Source organism: Pipra filicauda, unplaced genomic scaffold (genome assembly GCF_003945595.2).
Source record: "Pipra filicauda isolate LSUMZ 115617 unplaced genomic scaffold, ASM394559v2 scaffold28_size6257848_pilon, whole genome shotgun sequence".
Classification (NCBI taxonomy): Eukaryota; Metazoa; Chordata; class Aves; order Passeriformes; family Pipridae; genus Pipra; species Pipra filicauda.
Genome location: NW_024104409.1, coordinates 741,863 through 763,335, shown reverse-complemented (window position 1 = coordinate 763,335; position 21,473 = coordinate 741,863). Strand labels below are relative to the sequence as shown.

The window sequence follows — 21,473 nt, the reverse complement described above, 5'->3', positions numbered from 1 at the left end:
ACGGCGCTCGCTGTCAATGCTGCCCCTCCCCCCCGCCCCCCTGCGCCCGCCACCCGCCGCCCGCGCGCGCTCCACGCCCTCCCCGCTCAGCGCGCGCTCCCGACCCAACCGCCGCTAATGGGGAAAGGGGGGGGGGGGGGGGGGGGCAGGGAAGGAGGGAGAGAGGGAGAGAAATGTCACCCGTAGCCCGGGCCCGCGGGGGAGAGGTGGCGCGTTAGAGATGTGTGTGGGAGAGCGAGAGAGAGAGAGGGAGAGAGAGAAAGAGAAAGATAGAGAGGGGGAGCGAGACCTCCGCCGGCCCCGCGAACTTGTCAAGGTAAAGGCGCTGGTGGGGATACGGGGGGTGGTGGATAGCGGGGGAGGGGGGGAGACGACAGCGGGTTTTGGGAAGGTAGGGAAAGGGTTTTGGGAAGGTAGGGAAAGGAAGCCCGGCGGGGGGAGGGGGATGTGCGCCAAGAGGACCTGAGGAAAATATGAACAGCGCCTCCCCCACATTGTCCCCCCCGCCCTCCCCCTGCGCCTCTAAGGACCCCCGCGGCTCCCGCAGCGCTCAGGTTGCAGCGTGACCCCCTTTGCCCCCCCCGTCTCCCCCCATAGCCGCGCACCCCGCCGCAGCCGGAGGAGGGTTGGGAGCGCTCGGCGCTTGCCCGCAGCACGCGGGCCCGATCCCGATCCCGCCTGGCAGCCGCCGCTCCCCATCCCCCTCCCGCCGCCGCACCGGCTGCGCGGCGGCAGCGCCCCGAGGGCGCCCCGCCGGCCGCCCCCCGCCCGGGCTTGCGAACAGCCCCTGAACGGCGGAGCGGGGCTGTGTGGGAGCATCGCAGGGCACAGCGGGCCCCGAGTGCCCTACACTGGTCATTTGAAACTAAAAAAAAAAAAAGAAAGAAAAAAAACACACCAAAAAAAAAAGAAAAGCTCTCTCAGAGGAACTTGACGGAGCGAGGTTCAACTCGGGCAGCGCTGGGGCAGCGCTCCCGCCTCGGCTGCGCACGGAGCGCTCAGGGAAAACGCGAACTTTCATTTTCACGCCGCATCCTCCCCCCCGCTCCCCTCCGGCCCGAGCTGTGACTGAGCGTAAGGTACCTGATGGCCGGGTAGTGCTCCCAGCCCCGCTCAGGGATGGGGAAGCCGATATGGAGGTTAGGGAGCTGCCGAAAGCAGCGGGGGAAAGGCAGGCTGCGGTGCCGCCCGAGCCACTCGCTGTCTGCACTTGACTTGTATCTGCTGGAGAGTCCTTCCCTGGTTGCTCCGCGGACCCTGCCTCGGCAGGGAGATCCAGCGCATCCCTGCCAGCCGCTCCTCGGGCTTTCTGACTTCAGTGTTTTGTTCTGTTTTGTGGTTTTGTTTTTTTTTTTTTAGTCTGATGCGCTTTTTTAAAAAGGGAAAAGAAAGCAGAGGCCTGAGACCTGCAAACTGTTGTTCCCATGACTTCGGGGAAGATTTTTCAAAAGTACAGAATGAGAGTCTGGGAGCTCTGCTCCCACTGACTTTCAAAATCTTCCCTTCACGTCTGTGAGCGAGTCATCTTGAACTCGGTTGACTGCTGGCAGACGAGCATTAGCAGGCTCAGGGCCTAATGCTTTTCATGATTCCACTGCTCCCTGCTAGAGCTGCACTGACAAAAATATAAGCAGAACAAGTTTTTGAAAGGGAGAGGTAATGTCTCTTTTTTTTTTTTTTTTTTTTAAACCAACTGCCACAGCAGAAAACACGAAGCCTTTGGTCTCAAAGAACTTAGACCATCATGGCTACGAAAACTACTGCTACTCAGAAAGTATGTAATTCTGGAGCTCCTTAGTGACGAAAGTAGTGCAAGGCAACATGTAAGTAATCACATAACTAATTTTAGGCATTTGTTATTATATTTTCCTCGGATTTGAAGTTTGGTATTGCTAAAGAAACAGATTCCTAATTTTTTAAACCAGGTTCTCAGTGAAAATGAGCCAGATAAAAAAAACTTCTGTTCATAAAGCCATTCTATTAATAAGGAGGAAATATAAATGATTTGCAGTGTATTTACGTTTTTGCTCTTCTTTTAATAAAATCACTCTGAGCAAAATTTTCAAAGTGTGCCTTTCAACTGAAAAGAAATATTTTTAATTTTTTTTTCCTGAAGGTTATGTGCTTGTGAAAATAAAACTTTGCAGTAGAAATAGCAGTGAAAACAGTAAAAAAAAAATTATGATGCTGCTGATACTACTTCTCTTTACTTTTACCCTAAAATAATTCTAGCTATAATTTTTCACCCATTTTTCCAACCAGAGTATAGAAATAAGGTGTAGAAGATGGTATGTCAGTATTCTATGATACACTGTTTCTATGATACATGGTATTCTCTAATATGAATCACACTATTATCCTTTCAGATGTCATTTTGTTAAGATTTTTAATGAAAGTGAAATTTTTACATCCTCTAATATCTAGTACTTGCTTTCAGATTCCATACTTAATGCACATAGGCCCCAATCCTGTACAGAACTGAAATGTATATTATTATGTGTAAGCACATTGAGTAGTTCTCTTCATTATTACGCTTTTGTATTTTGGATTTAAGAAGCTAATAGTGATATGACATAATGATTGTTCTCAGAATTACTTAGGACTGCCCAAAACATAAACCTAATTTAATAGTCTTGGTTTATGCCTTCCATGCATATCTCTTAACTTAAATAATGCACAATTAAAATAATTTAAGGATCAGAATGGGTAAATATTTAACTGAAAATCAGAACAAGTGAGAAAGGCAATTGCTGTAGTGTAAAATCCATGTAATACGAGGTGGGTATTGCATTCCCTGGCTGTAGCATGTGGGAGAGGATCATCAGTTTGTTTCCTCAGTGACTACTGAAGCCAAAAAGTCACAGCAGGAACACAGCTGAAGACAGAAGGGAGAGAAAGGGATTTGTAGCCTCACCAAAAGTGATGTCAATTCTTTAGGTCAAATTTCCATTCCAAACCACTTGGGCTTATTAGAGTGGTGGAAGTCTTCTCTGCTGTGGTAGCAAATATGAGGTTAAGCTGCAGTTTCTATAATGAACTCCTTTCCTAATGCAGTTCTCATTACAGGCCTACCTGAACACCTCCTAGTAGTGCCTGTCCTATGTTTCAGTTCTTCTCCTCAGACAGTGCCATTGAATTGTCAGACAATCTCCTCATACTGTAATAAGTGACATGACCAGCATTTGTCATATTAGCTATTCTCTTGTTGCCAGGGGAAGGAGCACGTGCAGTTGAATATTTTCAGTTTATTTTTTCTGTCTTTTCCTCCATATACATAACATAATGTCTTTATGTTAGTGAGGCAAGGCCGAAATAACAAGTTTTGTTTTTCAGGCAAGGTGCAGTTAGGTTTATGATGGCCCTTAGCTTCTAGGCACTTTCATTCCTTAGATTTGCACCAGCCCTTTGAAAGTTCTGTCTCTGGAAGTGATAGCTTTTTTTCCCATTCATTGCATAGGTTCTCTTATGTTGGATAAGGGAAACTGTTAACACCTGGATCCAATCTAGAGACCTAGTAGGCCCTTCTTTAGCAATCCTGGATTTAGGCCCTGGAGGATCTTGAGACCCTGAATTTGTAAATTAAAAGTCTAGAGAAAATCATTAGAGAGAGTGGTTTATAATATAATCTGTGTTGCTGAGATGACATCCCCACTGCTTCCTGTACTTGGAGTTTCCTATATGCAGCAGACTTTGTGCTTGGATATACTGAATTGTCTAGTCCAGCTGAGAGGTGGAAAACCAAAGCCAGGTACTTATCTGCTGAAAGGACAGAAGCTTATAGCTAGGAGTGGTTAGAAAGCTGCAGGCTGTCTTCTGACTCAGGCATGCATTTCTTTACAAATTACCTTGCTATGTGTTTCTAAGATTTATTTTACAACTGTGAGGATTAGAGGAATTTGTTGTAATGAAAATTGGCATTGTGTCATTACCATGTAACTTTTTAGTTAGATTATTTGGCTTGCTTGGGTTCTTGCATGTTATTCCATTTCATCTGGATCAGTTCCTAGGTAAGTTAGACCAGTTTGGGGGCGCTAAGATGCACCCACATAATTATAATAATTGCACTCCTACATATTACTTTGGTGTGTATTTCTGTGTTTGTATTGTATATGGGCATACAGCCAGTGGGAGTTTGAATTTTTTTCTATTTATTTTTCTAAGTTGAGCCCTGCCTTGCCCCTGATTTTCATCCAGCCTTCTAGATCCCTGTTATAGGAATCAGGCCTCCCTTCAGGCCTCCTCTGTAAATTTTGTATCACTTGAGGTTTAAAGTTTCAGTTTAATAACCTACTGACTGTAGTTGGACATCCTCTTTCATATGTGAGTGTTCTACTTCCTTCTGTAGCCCTTCAGTTTCTGATTTGCCCTGACAAATACGGGATTTAGAATTGCTTTTGCAATTTCAATCTGCTAGCAATGATAGAGTTTGTAATCTAGAAAGGACTGAAGTGGACATAATTTACTATTGTACAATGAAAACAGAGTTTTGAATTTGCCAGAATAGACCTGATCTAGGGATGCTTCTATAGACTGTAAGGACTGCAAGAAGTATGTGCTGGCTTAGGACCTGTGTATACTTTATTAGACTTCCTATGAACTTGCAGATCAAAAATAAAATTTTTTTTTTTGTTTTTTTTTACCTCCTAAGTTTTCAATAGGACATTTTCCATTTAGCTTTTTTTTTAAGCCTCTAAAATGCCCAGTGTAGCATAAAGACTAATGATATTGTTGTCAAAAGGTTGAATTTACTATATTTCGTTCACATCTTTTAATATTGACTCCAATATCTATAGGCCTGACTCATAATAACGAACATGTCCCTGAGGATTTAAGAAAGGATTTGGTATTAAACTTAGGTTCTGTGGTAAAGTTTTGCTAAAATGGCCTAACTGTAAATTCTAAATGTTTTAATATTTTTGTGGATTTAATGATTGTGAAAAGTGCTGGCTCGGTATCTGTGAAAACTGAAGCCTATTCTTTATTCATGGATTAATTACAGCAGAGCAGTTGCCAAGTGATCTTCTCCACAGCATGCATGAACTTCAGCCTGGAACTGAAGAGGACTCATCAAATGGTGAGAAAATAGCGTGGTTGTCATGACTGTTAAGTTAGGGATGCTCTATTATTTTTTTCTGCTTAGCATTGATTCTGTTATTTTATAGGTATTGAAGTTAAATTTTTGTAGGGTAAATTCTGGGGTCATAACCTAATTTCTTCTCCACCCCTCATATATCAGCTCTTTATTTTTCAAGCTTTGCTTTCTTCCTTGCTGTCCTTCACTTTTCAGAAATAATTGTCAGCGATACCCTGCATTCATTAGCTAATTTCTTTATTACTTTCTTTAATGTTAGTCCTTGTGCTTGACTCTGTTCACGAGTAGTTTTGTCAGCAGCACTACTTAGAAGAGTGAAGTTCAGATATGTGAAGCTGTTTGAAAGACTGAAGCTTAAACTTTGCAGATACGTATGCCTGCATTTAAATGAAATGCTACTGAAATGAATGGAGGAGTGAGGGATCTGGAAATGCTCTTAGCTAGTACTAATTTGTTTGCTCTTTTGCTGTTCAGTTTATTTCTTGTAAGACAACTTGATGAAAGTTGTTCATTTGCTTCTCTAGTTTCCCAATTTCTGGGAAATTTTGAACTCTGAGCTTCACAACGTTTATAAAATTTTGGTAGTGCTCATAATTCTTCTGAGAACAAAACATTATTTTGTTTAGCCATTTTAAGAAAAGGTAACTGAATCTACAGAGGAACTAATTCTCTCTCTAATTCACTGCCTTATCAGGTCTTTAGTCTTACTCTTAATAATAATTAAGTAATGATTTTTATATGTATGGATTTATTAAACGTGTATCTTAAAACGAGCGAGTTCCTTTTTTTTTACAGCTATAGATAAAGGATGGAATATTGGTAGCAGGGGCTTGCATGTGAGAATATAGTTGTTGAGCATTGAGTTTGGCTTAGTGGTAATTTAGATAGGTGACAGTTAAAAATAAGAGTGCACACAATGCAGTTCAGGAAACAGATCACAGTAGTCAGAACCTCACAGAATGCTGAGAGATGCCCTAAACGTTTTTTGGTATTTCAACAAATGGCTCAGTAACTGTTTCCCTTTAGTAACTGTTGTAGAGTAAGAACTAAAAGGGACAGAACCCTGTTAGTGGCTTATGATTTCCACAGTTTTTCTTGTTGGAATAGAGGTTATTAACCCTGTTCCAACTGTTTACCCAATTGGGTTTGGAAATGCCAGTGTGTTTAAATAGTCAAGAGAGATGGTGAACCCTTTATACCAATATCTGAACTACACCCTGTGTTAAGAATTACTTTAGTACTGTTATCAACCACTGAACTAATTTAACCTTTGCCAGGGTTCTTTACCATTACATGTTTTAAAAACAAAGTTTAATGCTTAAGCCAGAAAGAAGCAGCAGTTTTCAGGCACAGTGCATTGAGATGTAACCCAGAGGTCATTTATTTTTAATACAGATTCAACAATCCATTTCTTTGTTCTTTCTCGGCCACTTTTTCTTTAGTTTTCTTTTAGGGAGCTGATTCTTGAATTAACTTTAAGCACTTAACTATTTACATTCTGCTTCACCAAACAATTAATCCTGTATTTAAGTTAAAATACTTGCATGAGTATGGCTTTTCAGAGAAGAGTCTGAATCCACAGTAGTCTTTTACATCTCCTGTACTTGACTTTGCCTATCTGGTAACCAATAGGCTGGATCCAGACTAGCGCCAAAGTGTGGGTCTGCCTGTTATTTGGGTAAGGAGAGTTGGGGCTCAGATTTGAATGTGTGCTCAATACGACTGACACAGTGAATGATTACAATATCATTACATTTATTTTCAAATGTAAGCACTTTAGTTGTTTAGCTGAGCAGAGTTTAGATACTCCAAATGCTTAAAGTTGAATGGTTCAAGTTAAGTGGCATTAAGGTTTTCCTAAAGCATTTTTTGAATTGATGTAATGCTTTTACTGCAGTAGAAGAAGAGATGGGCCAATCTCAAAACAGTTTTGAAAAGCTCATTTTCATTACTCTGCTAAGAATATAATTTTGTTTCTTTTGTTCTGTCCCCTTTTGGTCAAATCACTTTCACTTCCCTGACTCTTCTTATACCCATTGTGTCCTGCTAACCTTTCCTCTAATGTCCAGTTTTCTATTAACTTTTGCACACTGATTATTCTTTGTCTCTCTTCTTTTTAGTGGAGTTTTAGAGAGGTCATTATACTTTTTCAATTTCTTTCCTTCTTTCATCAGTTCCTGGAATCCAGCAACAAATAAAACCCTCTGATTGCAACTATGCCTTGGTGAGAAACACACAAGTCAAAATTTAGTGCTATATCAATAGAAAAGGGTAAGCAGAGCATTGTGGATGCCATGTATAGAGAAGGGAACTGGGATTTGCATATTATTGAAAATTATTCCTTAATTTGGAATACCAGTATCTGCATCCAGGTACTGAGATCAGAATTTTAAAGTGATGCATTAAAAATCACTATGTTTATTAAAAAGAAAAAACACTAAGCCAAACCAAAACAAACCCGTAAAAACCCCACCAACCAGAAACTACAAAATCGAGGTATACTGAATAGACTTTGATTAGACTTGATGGCACTGCTTTATTGAACTATGTATCACTGAACTTTTCTTAAGCCTTAGGAAAGACAGCATGGAGTTGGAAGAGAAGCAGGGATCTCCACGAAGGGCAGTCAGTTATACTCTTGGTAAGTTAAAAAGAAATATAAAATTGTATTTCTGTTAAATTTTCACTTTCATGAAGCAACCTGTATTTAGGGCCCTGTTCACTGTGGCAAAACAAAGCTCGTTTTATTGAAACAGTCTCTACATTCTCTGGATTCGTTTATGCTATCACCGCATAAAAATCTGTGTTCTGTTATAGCTGACTTTGTTGTGTAACTCCTCAATGAAAACAATAAATGACATAAGAATCATTAGTTATTTTCCCAGTGATTGTGCTACAGTGTTTTCATGCCTAGTTTCTGAACAAAACAAGATATATAGGATAGTGTTATCTCCTAATAATTTTTGAAACCTCTGCTTAATTTCAGGTCTATTTGATATAGAGTTAGAGGTCACAAAGTCAAGTTTCTGCAAATTGAATGAAACTTAGCAGCTGTGAGTAGAGAAGGGACTCAAATTAGTGCCCCCAGGGTAGAAAAAGCTGCAGCATGGACTCAGAAATTTTCTGTTCTGTTCAACTTGTTGACTTGCAGGTCGGCATGCTTGGTTGGGCTGCCAGTCAACACATGTGTAGTTCAGACCTAGCCACAGTGTGAGCTGCCTCTTGTTCTGCTAAATGTCAGAAGCTGGAATTTGGGGAAATCTGTTAAGAAGGGAATGGGAAAACAGCCAGGCTAGGTTTGGGCCGGGGTTCTGCAGAAGTGTGTTGGTGGCACCTACAAGCTTGCTGATAGGTAACTAGACTTCATTACTTCTGCTAGTCATGAAGAAAACTTGATTTTGCCAGGGCCTTCTAGTCTCCCAAACCGCTTGAGAATCATTCCATTTTATAGTAGTTTCTATACCTGGATTAGAAACATGTTTTTCCTGTCCATGTCAGAGAAGGGAACTGTTGAGACAGCTTCATTGTTTAATTTCTTTGACTGTTTGGATGTTACCTCTGAGCTACTCTTAGGCCATCAAAATTGTTAAACTGTGTTTTCAGCTCTCTCCAGAAACTGACTGTAATTTCGACTGCTGCTATGTGTCCCTGACCCATCCTACAATCTACACTCTTGGAACAGTGCAGAAAATATGCATTGTATTCCAATTAACTTAAATTGTGAAGAAAGATGTGGAGCTAGATACAGGGATAGAAAACAATATTAGGATCAAGTTGCATCAGGTTACCACATTTCACTCCGACTTGGGAAATGCTAAATCTGTAGCTGCGTGATTTTGTCACAATTGTCCTGAAAGGTCTGGTCTGTCCATTCATCTCAGTCAATGAGAAACGGGATTACACTTGCCAGAGGTACTGCTTCACTTACTGTGTAGGCACACTAATTTGGCACATGTCTGATACTTTTAAACTTTCTGTGGAATGTTAGACAGGGGTCAAGATATTACAGTTTTTAAACAGAACTGTAGCGCTGTAGCATATTCTTTAGAAAGTTGAATTTCTCAGAGTAACAGAAGCCTAAGAGTCATGCATATGAAATGTGAAATTTAAAAGCAGTAACATGAGAAGAAACACTGCCAGTCCATTATTGTAAGATAACCATCCTGAAATTTCAACTTTTTGGTTGTCCTCCTGCCCAGTTTTCAATCTGGCAGCAAGGAACATAAACCTGTGATATTCTTTTCCTTTTTCTACTAATTTTCCTATAGTTTTTTTCATGAAATCAAAGCCAAGAGGAGACCAACTCATCATTACCAAAAAAAAAATATCCAAACCAAACTTGCGTTGTGTTTTATGAAAATTTTGGTTTTTCTGTTAGATTCCCAAATATTTTCATTTGGTCCCAGATTTCTTTTTTCTTTTTTTTTTTAAATATCATTGTTTCCCTAATGCTGTCTGTATTACAGGAATGAAGAAATGTTTTCTGCATGTTTATAGTATCTATTAGTGGTTCTTAGGTTCTTATAACCCTTATTACCATGAATCTTGCATAATGTCACCTGTTAAATATTATTTAATGACACCTAGGGCTAACCTGCTTTTAAATGGTTTATAATATATAAAAACATTGTAACTTATAGCATTTTCCTTTTAAACATCAAGATAAATGTGTTTTTAATAAGAAGAGTAAGGTCAAATTATGAATGTTAAGTTTTCTGTGAGCAGCAAAGTGGTGGTATATTCTTGTTTAACATGTTGGGTGCTCCCTGTGTTTTAAACACCTTCACTAAGTGCTTAAACCTAGCAAATAATTAATTATCACTGATTTTCATGAGGATTTTTGTTCCAAAAAGCTGCTCTGTTTTAGTCTAACAATGACTAACACTAAACTGCTTTTTATTATGTATTTTCAAAGACTTTGGTCTTGGATGCTACTCTGTGTGGTCAGACACTTTCACAATTACACACACCTCAATAAATTCACAAGCTTATGCTGTGTCCCTAAAATGGGTGTTGTGGGACAGATTTTAAGAAGGCTTAAGCACTAAAAAGTGACTTGCATAATAGACCAAAGAAACTAGGATAATTAATTTTGAGAAAATAATAATTAAAAGTTTAAATTTCAAGTATGTATCAGTAAAAGCTCCCATAATTTGCTGCCACTACATGTAAAATCCACAAGCAATTTTAAGCCAAAATTCTTTAAAGAACGAGCTGAAAATTCCTGTAAATAATATGCAACTTAGAGATGTATGGAACTCCTTTATTATGTGTTAAATGCTGTAATAAAACAGGCTATCAATAGGTTTTGCTGCATGTTACTAATTTTATTTTTTTTAATCTTGGTATTTTTGCAGGTGTGTGGAGGAACAGGTCCTGTTCTCGCTGTTGTTACTCCCACATAGGCAGACTGTAATTGATTATGTGTGGGTAGGGCCCTATTGAAATTCAGGAGATTCTGCAGTAGTGCGGGGTTCTTTTTGTGAAAGTTCAGTTGCAAGATCAGGACCCCACTGTGACTCCTAACTGTGAATTCTGTCAGTGTATCATTGATTGTGCTGGAACCTGCCTTTTGGGATAATGTATGTATTTTAGACATGAACTAATCATAAAACATTTCTAATTAGAAAATGATTATAATTTACATGCATTCTTTTAATTATGTTTTTTTGGCAGTACCAAATACTATATTCCTCAAAACTTCTTAATGGCACTGAGGCTTTGTGGATAGTTGGTCACATGAGAAAATTAAGCTGTAAGTACATTGAAATGATTGACTTTTTCAATAGTTAGTCTTTACTGATGTTGACAATCTAATGATGATAAAAAATTAATCAAGAGGTTTGACTTATGTCAAATTACTTCAGTTCTTTTTAGAAAATATATAAAGTATACTCGTTAAAGGATTTCATTATTCTTGGGTAATTCAACGTGGAAACCTCAAGTCCTTCTGTACTGCAATTAGGTAGAGACTTTTAATTTGTTTATTTTCTTTATTTTCAGAGTAGCATGTCTGTGACTTGCTCTGTATTTTCACCCATAAACTTTCTGAAATGTATAGCTCTATAAAACCGTTTATATCACTAATAGTTGTGTAGATATTGCAAACTGATTTACTGAGATAATTGTCTTGCTGGGTTGAACATTGACATTTTAATAAATATACGCTTACACTCGTGTCAGTGTAACTTGGTTAAATTTGACTGAGCTGGCATTATGAGTGAATTTGATTATACATGCTGATTAGCTAAGTTTTAGGCAGGAACTACATATTATCCATATCATATATCAGTGGATTCACCCCAGAATAACTATAAATATCTATCCTTGCATTAAGGAGGAAGTTCTTTTCCTGTAGCTATGGGTACAGTCATTGCTTTGACTCTTATTTTTATATACAAATGAACAAAAACTATATGTAGGGATTTCCCTGTATAACAAAAGAAGTATTGTAAATTATGCCCTTTTTTATGATGATGTATTTCCTTTCTGGTATTCAAATTGAAGAATGTTTTCAATTGTCTTAGTGTCAAAAAAATGGGAAAACTGGAAATGTTACTGAATTTGTGAATATCAAGGGGCTGTAAAGGTCTAGAGGAGTTGTGTGTAAGGACAGTTAGAGATTCTGTCTCGTGGAGCAAGGACACAGACAGTAATTGATGAGCGAAGGTTAAGGAGGACGGGATTATTTTTATTGCTTGGCACAAGAGCAGAATGAAAGGAAAATAATTTGAAGAAAGAGCATGACCAAAGAAGAAATCAGACTTGGATCAGAAGCAGACTAAAGACTCCAATTAAAAAAAGAAAACAAAAACAAAACCCCAAAGAAAACACAGAACCAGAAATTGGATGGCAAAAATACACCTGAAAGGAGAACTAAATGCATAGCTACTGGTATTTTTCATTGCACTGAATATATGATAGATTTAAGTTTAAAACATTTGGTAACTGCTTTTCTCTACTTTTTTTTTTTTTTGGTTGGTTTTGGTTTTTGTTTCGTTTTCTGTTGGAAGGGAGTATAAGGACTTTGAAGTTTTGAAGAAGATGCGTTGGCTAGTTGTGAATTACCTGTATAAACCGAGGATTCAAGGTGACAGTTACAACTAAGAACAGAGGACACTGGGTTGCTAAATAAAATTAGTGCTAAGCAGAAGCTGTAATTTCTTGTTCTAACACAAAACTTAGTGATTTTGAAATGCATCATCTTCAACAGCACTCAAACCACAGTTTTATTATGTTCGTTACAGGATGGGAATTTTCAGAGTTCTAGTTTAAAAACTTTGATAGTGATTCTGTTGAGATTTTGCAATATAAAATGAAATGCAGATTTCTCAATATGCAATGAAATCATGATTTGAGAACATTGGATATTTCATTTTGCATAAAAAAAATTGATTGGCATATTTTTTTAAAATGTTTAGAACTATTGGTTTACTGATTTTACCTTTTGATCCTATTGGCCATATATATTCTTACTTGCATTAAGTTGAGTAAAAGAAAGAAAAGTAGAGGGAGATTAGGTGATTGGAAAAAAAACCCCAAACCAACCTAAAACACAGCTCTTTAGCTGTGCTCTAGACCAAAAGAAGTGCTTCAGAACAGATCTAGTTTCAGAGGAGAAAAGGAAGGAAAGTGATGTGCCAGTGAGTGGGGTATGAGGAATCCCCTGGATGTTTCATCTGTATCTGATATTTTTCACTCCTCACCACTAAGAGACAGATCACCTGGGTGTGACTGCTTCTCCTTCCCATGACAGCAGCTTCCCAATACTTTGAGGGAGATAGTGTTGGGGCACAACTCTATTCTGCCTGCAGTAGAGCTGCTACAAATGCTTGGAAGAAAAGGAACTCTGAATTGTCTCCTGCTACAGGACGAGCTGTACCAGCTCTCCACTACTCAGTGCTGCTAACCTCTGTTGTTGAGCACCTGATCTGATTGTTTCTTTGGTTTAACCTATGCTGTGATGCTGTAAAAGACTGAAACCAGGAGAAAAGTTAGAAATAAGATAACGAGAGGAGATGATGTTTTGGAATGTAGGGAGTGGGCATTTGCTGCACAGCTACACATTGTGTGGACTTGAGAATACCTCAAGAGCTGAAATGCTGAACTACAGCAACACAGTAAGTTTCCTTCTGTGCACTGAGAAGAAAAGCAAAGGAATGTGCCTGAACATTAAGCATGTTAGTTGTAAGTTTGTGAGATCTTTTTCTCTGTTGCTGTTTGCACTTGGCTTGTATCATGACTGTCCTGTCTTCAAACTGGATGTAGCATGTCTTTGTGTCAAATGAGGCACTCCTCATAATCTAACGTCATGAACATTGTTTTTCTTCAACCCTTAAAAGTCAAAACATGGCAGCATAGACAGCTGTAATAAGTTAATAATAAATGTGACATGAAAGAATTTTCTCATTTCACAGTATTTATGGGAAAAACAATGTTTTGTGTTTCATATACCTCTTGTTTTCCAATCCTAAGCAGATGTAATGCATGAAAATTTTCCTCAACAGTGCTCTCAGTTCTTTATTTCTAGTTAGAACTATTGGTCTTCTGTTAGTAGTTTTTTTCATATTTAGGTTGATGCCCTCAGAAAATCTCTACATTCTCTATGAAAGACACTGTCATGCTGTCATTTGTTTTGTCATCAAGTCTAGGGTAAATCTGCATTTGGGAATCTTTTTCCAATCTTTTAGGGATGGTCATTCTTCTCTGTCAGATGATTTTATTTTTTCAACCAGGTTTTTCATGGATCATGTCTTTCTTGGAAAATCTCTTACTTTTGCCTTGACAAATTGCAGCCTTGCCATGCTTGTTAGCTAGTCAAAGTGTTATGCTACTGTAAATACCGTTTTCCGAACTTACTCCTTTGCTATTTTCAATTTCCTCCTTCAGTTTAAAGCAATAAAGATAAGCTATCTGTCTTTATTTTCAAGGCCCATCAAGACTACTTCTACCTGATACCTCTCCTTCAGTATCAAGAGTTTGACTCTGGTTTTGATCAACATAGGATGCCAACTTCCATCATTCAATCATTACATTTTCAGACCACACTGGATATTTTCTTCTCAACTGCCTCTCATGTATTGGTTGACTTCTTCATAAACAGCAATGTTCACTATCTTCCTTTAAATTTCTTCTTAAAAGTTTTATGTACTGTGAAGCTTAAAACAATCTCAGTAGACAACAGATATATTGCAGGTATATTAATGCCAACACATATCACAGTAGTACTGTGTCATTGCATTTGTACTCTGCCATAATTTCTCTGTTGTCTCTTTATGTAGAATTTAAGCCATCTATATTTTGTTTTGTGTTTATTCATGGTCCAGCGTAATGTGAAGTGGTCCAGGGTAAGGCCTTCCAACATTTATGGTAATACAAATAAATAATAATAAATACCTGCTGGATGCTGTAGTGTAGCTGTTAGATTCTGTTGTGCCTAATGTCACATCATATTTAGTGCAGAAAGAAGGTTCTCCAACTAGAGGCCTCACAAAAGGGAAAGAAGTGAGTTGCAGCCCACAGAAAAAATGCTAGCCTCAGAGGCCTTCTCAGCTGTCAAAGTCAGTAGCTACTGGCATTGTATCCTGAAAGCATCCCTCTCTTCTCTTCTCTATAGCTGTAAGAACAGATTCTCCCTCCTCATATAAGGAAGTAAATGCAAATATCACAAAGTTCTGCAGTGTGTGCAGAAGGTTAAAGGACTTTTTATACTTCCATAGCATCCTTCGTTCGTTCCCTTCCTGACACAGCCTCTCTTGGTACAGAAATCTTGAATAACCACAACCGTGCCATTTGTCAGTCTTTTTTTCAAATGCCATTTGATTTTTTTTTGAGAAGAAACTTAGGCTAGTTTTTATTTGGTATCTTGGCACATTGCTATCTCATAGTGCTCTGTTTCCATTGTGCCCTGAGGGTAATGATTCTTCAGAAGAGTGTTAAGGATGAATTCCATTAGAAATTCCCCAGGTATGTCACCCTCTTTCTGTAAGTGGGTCTGCATGTAACCCTTTCCTTTCTTTCTAAGGGACGATGAAATGTCAGAGTATAGGTCATACAGAGATGATGGAATGTTTAATGCCTGGCTGATACAGAGATGGTAGATTAGACTATGCAGACAAATGATGCTGTATGTACCAAAGAAATTATAGTAAAATAATTTTATCAGAATAAACAAAAAAGCTTAATTACAAGTGGTTCTGTAACTGAATAGGAGAATTTTAATAAGAGCTCTGGGCTAGTTGATGGGATGGAGACAGTTGCTGTGAAATACTGTGGGAGACTGGAGAGGCTGTACAACCCAAAAGCTTGATTGTAGCAAGAGTCCTTGGTTATATATGTACAGACTGGATAAACTTAACATTCTGCTACATTACACCATCTTGCACAGGCTGTGTATTTAGATATCATCAAGAACTACTTTTTGGGCAAACAAGCTAGAGAATCCAGAAGAGAGGGACAGCCCTTGATTTAGTCAAGATCAGCACACAACAAATAGAAGAACCATTCAGTAGTGAGATATCATATTCAAGTTTCTCATACTTGTAGGAGAGAAAAAGATTAAAATAAAATGAAAAAAAGACCCAGTGTTGTGTAAAAAAGAATTGCATACTAATGAAGATACAGTTTAAATAAATATTAAAAAATTCACAGGAGCTTTGTTTTCTGAGTCTAACCCAGTTGAATAAGAACTATCTTACACAATTCAACAGTAAAGGAAATTACTAGAAATTAATAGAGCTTTTTTAAAAAGTTACAATCCAAGCAAGCAAAGCAGAAAAGAGCACAATTCTGGCAAGTTAAATGTAGACCTATTATATGGCAGAACAAAAAGATTTTGAAATGCAATGGGCTAAAATTCTAAAAGCCAAACCCCATTTTTTTCAAGTGTAAGTTTTGCTAGTAAGGAGGTAAGTTTAAGAGATAATTGTGGTTAGGGAGAATATTGAAGACAAAGCCATCACAGAAAGAAACAATTGAATTCATTGCATTGACAAGGTTTATGATAGAGATTAGGGACATCCCTACATAGAAATCATTTTTTACAGGGAATAGTTCAGATTTGAAATATCAATAAAAGATGTTTTAACAAATTGATAGAATAAACTTTAATAAATTGCCAAATAACATGTTCATTCAGTAGTCCTAGAAAAAATCAGAAATTAAATTGATGAGCCTTGATAACAGAGGAATGGAAAGTAACGAATTTGACCCTAGTTTTAAAAAGAGCTCTAGTGCTGGTCATGAACTAATGGAACTAAAAAATCTGGCTACCATGACAGACAAAATGCCAGTAAATGTGATAAAGAATACAGTTAATAAGAACATTGATAGGTGTAACAGGCGACCATCGTCTTGGCTTTTCTACAAGTAGTTTTGTCTTAGAACTTTGCAAGTTATTTGAAGGAGTCAGCAGATTCACAGAAAAGAATGAAAAAGTTTTTAAAAAGTTCTGTAACCAAAAACTGTTAACAAAATGAAGTACAGAGTCACTTAAAATTCTTTGTGGATCAGTAAAGTGTTAGAAGATAAGGAACAGTATAGCGACTAATGGGCAGTTTTCACATTGCCACCTCACAAAAGTTTGTACTGGCACTTTTGCTGGTCCACCTGTTCCTAAACAGTCTGAAAAAGTGATAAAGATTGCAGGTGATAAAAGGAAAATATTCACAGTTGGAGTGAGACCTATTGTTGACCCTGAAGGATCTCACAGCAGGATCTGTGGTGATCCAGGAGCCTTGGCTGTCAGAGTGGCCAGATATTGCTGACCCCACTGTTCAGCCATATCTATCATCAGAGAGAGGCAGTGGCTGTTGGATTACAGCAACCATCACACTGTAAACTGTGAGCTCAGCAGGCTGTGACCAGTTCTGCCACTCAGGAAGGCAGGCACTTGTAGCTGTTCTTTCTAACAGCAGGGGCTGCAAATTGAAGAGAAGATTCTTTCTCCCTGTTTCTTAGGGTTTCACAGCCTCAAGAGCCTAAAGTACAGGTTTTGAACCTGAAGTTCCTGCCTGCCACAGGGTTGGAATATCACTCTTAGTGATCAGGAATATCTTGCTGCTGTGAGATGCCAGGGCTCTCAAGCCACCTTACTGGTGTTTGCACAGATTTTAGCAGCTCTGGATACTATTTTTTTTTTGCTATTGAAAATTTTCCAGCATCATAAAATATTTGTATTTTAGTTGCCCTTGACATACCTTACTTCCTGTTGACCTGAGTGTCATACAAGCACATAAGTAATTTGTAGAGATGTTATCTTTTCTAACATACTGTGCATATTTATGTTAGGAATTATGGTGGTGTCAAATTTTAGGCACACCAAATTATAAGCCATATTCAAATGGTATAAATACATTTATCTTGAAGAAATAATTTATCTAAAACTATTATGGTGTATTTTATGAAATTTAAAAAAAATACTGGAAAACAACGTTATTGACAGTAGTGTTTTAAAAGGGACTAAAGAAAGGTGCAGGTGAACATGCTCTGTTTAACTTTTGTGTTCCATATTTCTTACTCTTGTATTGATACATATATGTAAAATGAGGTGATTTGTGCATGTTTTGTATTATCTTCCCAAATACCTGTTGCTAACTTATATGATTCTGAAGTTGTCTTTGCTCAGACTTGAGCTACTAGGTGAATATGAGATGGAGGGGAATCTTTGTCTTGTGTCAGAAAGGAACATGTAAGGGAGGAGACAGTGACTTCTGCTATAGTGTGGAAAAAGGTGATTTCCTGGTGTCATCCATGAGTGACGAAAGAGGGATTCACGAGACTAGACAAGGCATATGGGTACAGAAGCAGTGATGATGTGCATTGATAGGTCTGGTGATTAGTGTATGTGAATGAAGAATTTGGAATAGGTATCAGAAAAGGAGTTTCTGTAAGAGGTGGAAAGATCACAGTTGGATAAATATACTGGGATCAGTTGGAAGTCACTTTACTACAAAGCATGGTTACAGCTCTCTAACTGACTCTTGCTCACTCCACACCTGCCCTAGTTATACCCTTCCCCATGTCTTCTGGAACCTCACCTTCTTTTCCAGTTCCTGCACATGACCCTTTTAAATGGAGAACCTACTTTTCTGCTTACTCCAGGAACAGTTACACACGAAGGTTCAAATGGTCCTATAAATCTCTCCTAACTAAAGCTTCTCTTCTGTCCCACTATACTTCTGCCACCTGCATATGGGGTTCCACACTGCAGATGCAAACAGACAAATGAATCATAGAACAGAATCATAGAATCATTTATGTTGGAAAAGGCCCTTAAGATCATCAAGTTAACTATAAACCTAACAGTATGAAGTCCACCACTAAACTGTCTCTCTAAGCGCCATGTCTACATATCTTTTAAATTCCCTGGGCAGCCTGTTCCAGTGCTTGACAACTCTTTCATTGCCCTTCTCTGGTGCTCCAGCACCTCAATGTCTGTCTCGTAACAAGAAGCCCCAAACACATTATTGGTGGTGTAGCCTCACCACTGAATACAAAGGGATCCAAATGAGATGCTGTGGAAGTGCTAGGTGAAAAAATAATGCTTCTCCTTTCCAACATACAGTTTGCACCTTCTTCAAGTGGGACATGTCCCATCACTTGAAATCTGCTGATCATAAATTAAGTAATTCGTTGCTTTTCCCCTTTTCATGTAACACTCATAAGAATTTTGTGATGATGATGATTTTTTTTTCCACGTGGTGAGTTATGTCTTTTAGATAATTTTTGTCTTACTAGACAGCAGAAAAAAAAATCTCAGGTTTCTAAACCCTGGTCCCTTTGATTTACATTTTTCTGTGATCTATGACCTTCCTAAAAATAAATGAATAATTTCAGTGGATTATTGCACCTACTGGCGATAAATTGAAGCTTATGAACAGTATGGTTGCTTTTCTTAATTATTACTTTGCTGATCCCTAGAAAGTTGTTCATGAAGACTAAAGAGTCAGCAGAAATATTGAAAGCAATGTGATATAGCATCCCCTCAAATGCATGCGTTTTTTTTACATGCAGTGGGGTTTTTTTGTCACAGATATTTTAATAAGTTTTAAGCTTTTATTTGACAGTTTTGCTTCTTAATATTGATTATGATTGCATATTTATGTCTATGACTAAACAAACAAGATGCATGATTTCTGCTACAGTTTAAAATTCAGAAATTAATAATCCTTTCAGCATGTGACCATACCAATAGATTATGTACCAAGATGACTGTGACAATAGTAAAATAAAGCATACTTTTTTTTCTTTTTGTTAGAGGGCACATTATTTTAATAGGAAACTATTCTGGTGTTTCTTTCTTGGGCAGATTTCTATAGTGCATATAGATATCATTCTTTTAGTTAGTCAATGTTGGTTCCTAAAAATTTGCATTACTCTCGTTGCTTGTCATATGTCATATTATCTTTAAGACTGCAGGAGTTCATGATTCCTGAGAGGTAACACCTTGAAGTTCTGGCACTGTCTTCTACAAAGTAACTTACACTGAGCTAACTTCTGTTACCATGTCAGTGAAACATCACATGTTGATACTATGTGTGAAACAGCATTTGATATTATGGCTATTAAGCTTGAAAAAATATTGTAAAGATGGATTTTGTGTTTAGAAGAGCTGGCATCTAAAAATATATGTAGTGGTTGCAGGTAATGAATGTTGTTTATGAATTGTTACAGGAGAGAAAATATTTACATTTCTGCACAATATGCTAGTCTTAATGCTAGCTATTTTTATCTTCTACATATAATAAGGTGGTTATAAAGTGTTTAAAGACATAAATAATTTCGTTCGTTAAAACATTCAGTGCATCATTTAGAATGGCTACTAAAGGAGAGAAGTGAACGTGCACTTCTCTTAACAGATAAGCATAAAAATAAGGTACCAGAGATAATGACATAGTTCAAATCAGTAAAAATCATTGTTATGTTTTGCTGTGTGAGCAGAGCTCTTCACAGAATGGTGATTTCATTCTAAGACTACAGTTATCTAAATAGATTTTCGTTGATGAACTTTATTCTGGTGATTTTATGAATTTGTTGGAAATGAGAGAACACAAACACTCACTGATCTTCAGCTATGCTAAGACCTTTCAGAACTTGGTATTTCACCCCAGGATTGGATTCATAGCCCTTTCAAAATTTGGAATTTCAGAAATTGTGCAGGTGAGTAGGAAAAAGCAAAGAAAGAAACTGAAATGGAGAGGAGGAAATTATTTTCCTTTACAGAAGGAAAGGAGAGATTAAAAAAACTTAATGAGCATAGGAGAAATAATAGGGTGAAAGGGAGGAGTCAGGTAAGTGTTTACAGTAATATTTTGTATTTAGTGCTCAGATGTGTTATGCTTTGTGCTTACATGGAAAACAGAGCGAGACTTCAGTTTTCTGACTAACTGCTGTGCTGAGTTGTACTTTACTCACTGTGCATTTTTATTTTAACATGATCTCTTCTAAGAAAGGCTTTAAATTGACTTTCAGGGCCAACCTGAATCACAAAATGCATTATCCTACTAGAAAATGATGACTGCCCCAATGTTCTGTTCTCCCAGGTTAGCTCTTAAAAACCCCACTATTAGACATGACCAAATCAAAGCCATTTTTTAATATATATTTCTGTTAATTCTACTCACTAGCATTTGGGAAAGAGTGCAGGCAGGCAGGCAATAACAGTTAGGAGTGGCAAAATTTGTGTGTAAAACCTAATTGTAATAATGCTGAAATTGAAAATAGAAACTGCTAAATAATCATTATTCAGCAGGACTAGGCAAAGTCAATCCATTCATAATCAAATGTGGCTATAGAACAATGGATTACTTACATTGGCATTTGTTACAGGTTAGACATCAGTATGTGGATTTCATCCATAAGCTGTAATAAAATAAAATAAATTAGGAAATTGCCAAAAAGTTTAATTCTGTCATTTGTTAATTTATGTGCTTAGTTACTGCATTATTCCTATGAGTATATATGGTATTATAGCAGAGTAAATGTTTAGGGAAATCTTGTGTTTTAAACTGAGCAATTAACTATTATTCACACAGTGAGTATAACTGGTCTTCGTGAATTACCATGCAAAAACCTGTTTATTTTTATCTACAGAGATAAGGACCTCCCGTTTTCTTACATTCACTCAGTGGTATGCATAAAACACCGTAACTGTCCACCTGAGCAACGTTTTAGTGTAACTGAACTCTGAGCAGATGTACAGCAGTAAATGTACATCCCCTCTAAAACTGCTCCTTTGCTGACTGGAGACAGAGAGTGGAAAATGGGTGGAGCAGGGAGAGGCCTTATGGTGCCAGTTCACAGTTAATTTTGAAATGGTAACATCTACTTTTTGGAATGTAGTGTATTAATTTCTGCTGATAGAGATAGGTCTACATAAGAA

The 21,473-nt window shown here is 37.8% G+C and overlaps 1 protein-coding gene across 33 annotated transcripts in view; it reads left to right on the top strand.

Moving 5' to 3' along the window:
- Positions 1-21,473, top strand: part of LOC113988084 — a 110,722-nt gene that overhangs the window by 1,390 nt on the left and 87,859 nt on the right. For 21 of the 33 annotated variants that reach the window (XR_005564157.1, XR_005564166.1, XR_005564162.1 and 18 more), the window contains exons 1-6: positions 151-316; positions 1,703-1,823; positions 5,000-5,074; positions 7,663-7,733; positions 10,450-10,674; positions 10,769-10,847. Coding sequence is in view for 2 of the 33 variants with exons in the window: in XM_039382907.1 (XP_039238841.1) it covers positions 5,032-5,074; positions 7,663-7,733; positions 10,769-10,847; positions 12,105-12,182; positions 13,130-13,212; positions 14,023-14,287 (619 nt within the window). In the remaining 31 variants the exon portion in view is untranslated. Of the gene's footprint in view, positions 1-150; positions 317-1,702; positions 1,824-4,999; positions 5,075-7,266; positions 7,364-7,662; positions 7,734-10,449; positions 10,675-10,768; positions 10,848-12,104; positions 12,183-13,129; positions 13,494-14,022; positions 14,288-21,473 lie in introns of those variants that run through there. The other 12 variants (XM_039382907.1, XR_005564180.1, XR_005564175.1 and 9 more) reach the window with 12 other exon arrangements.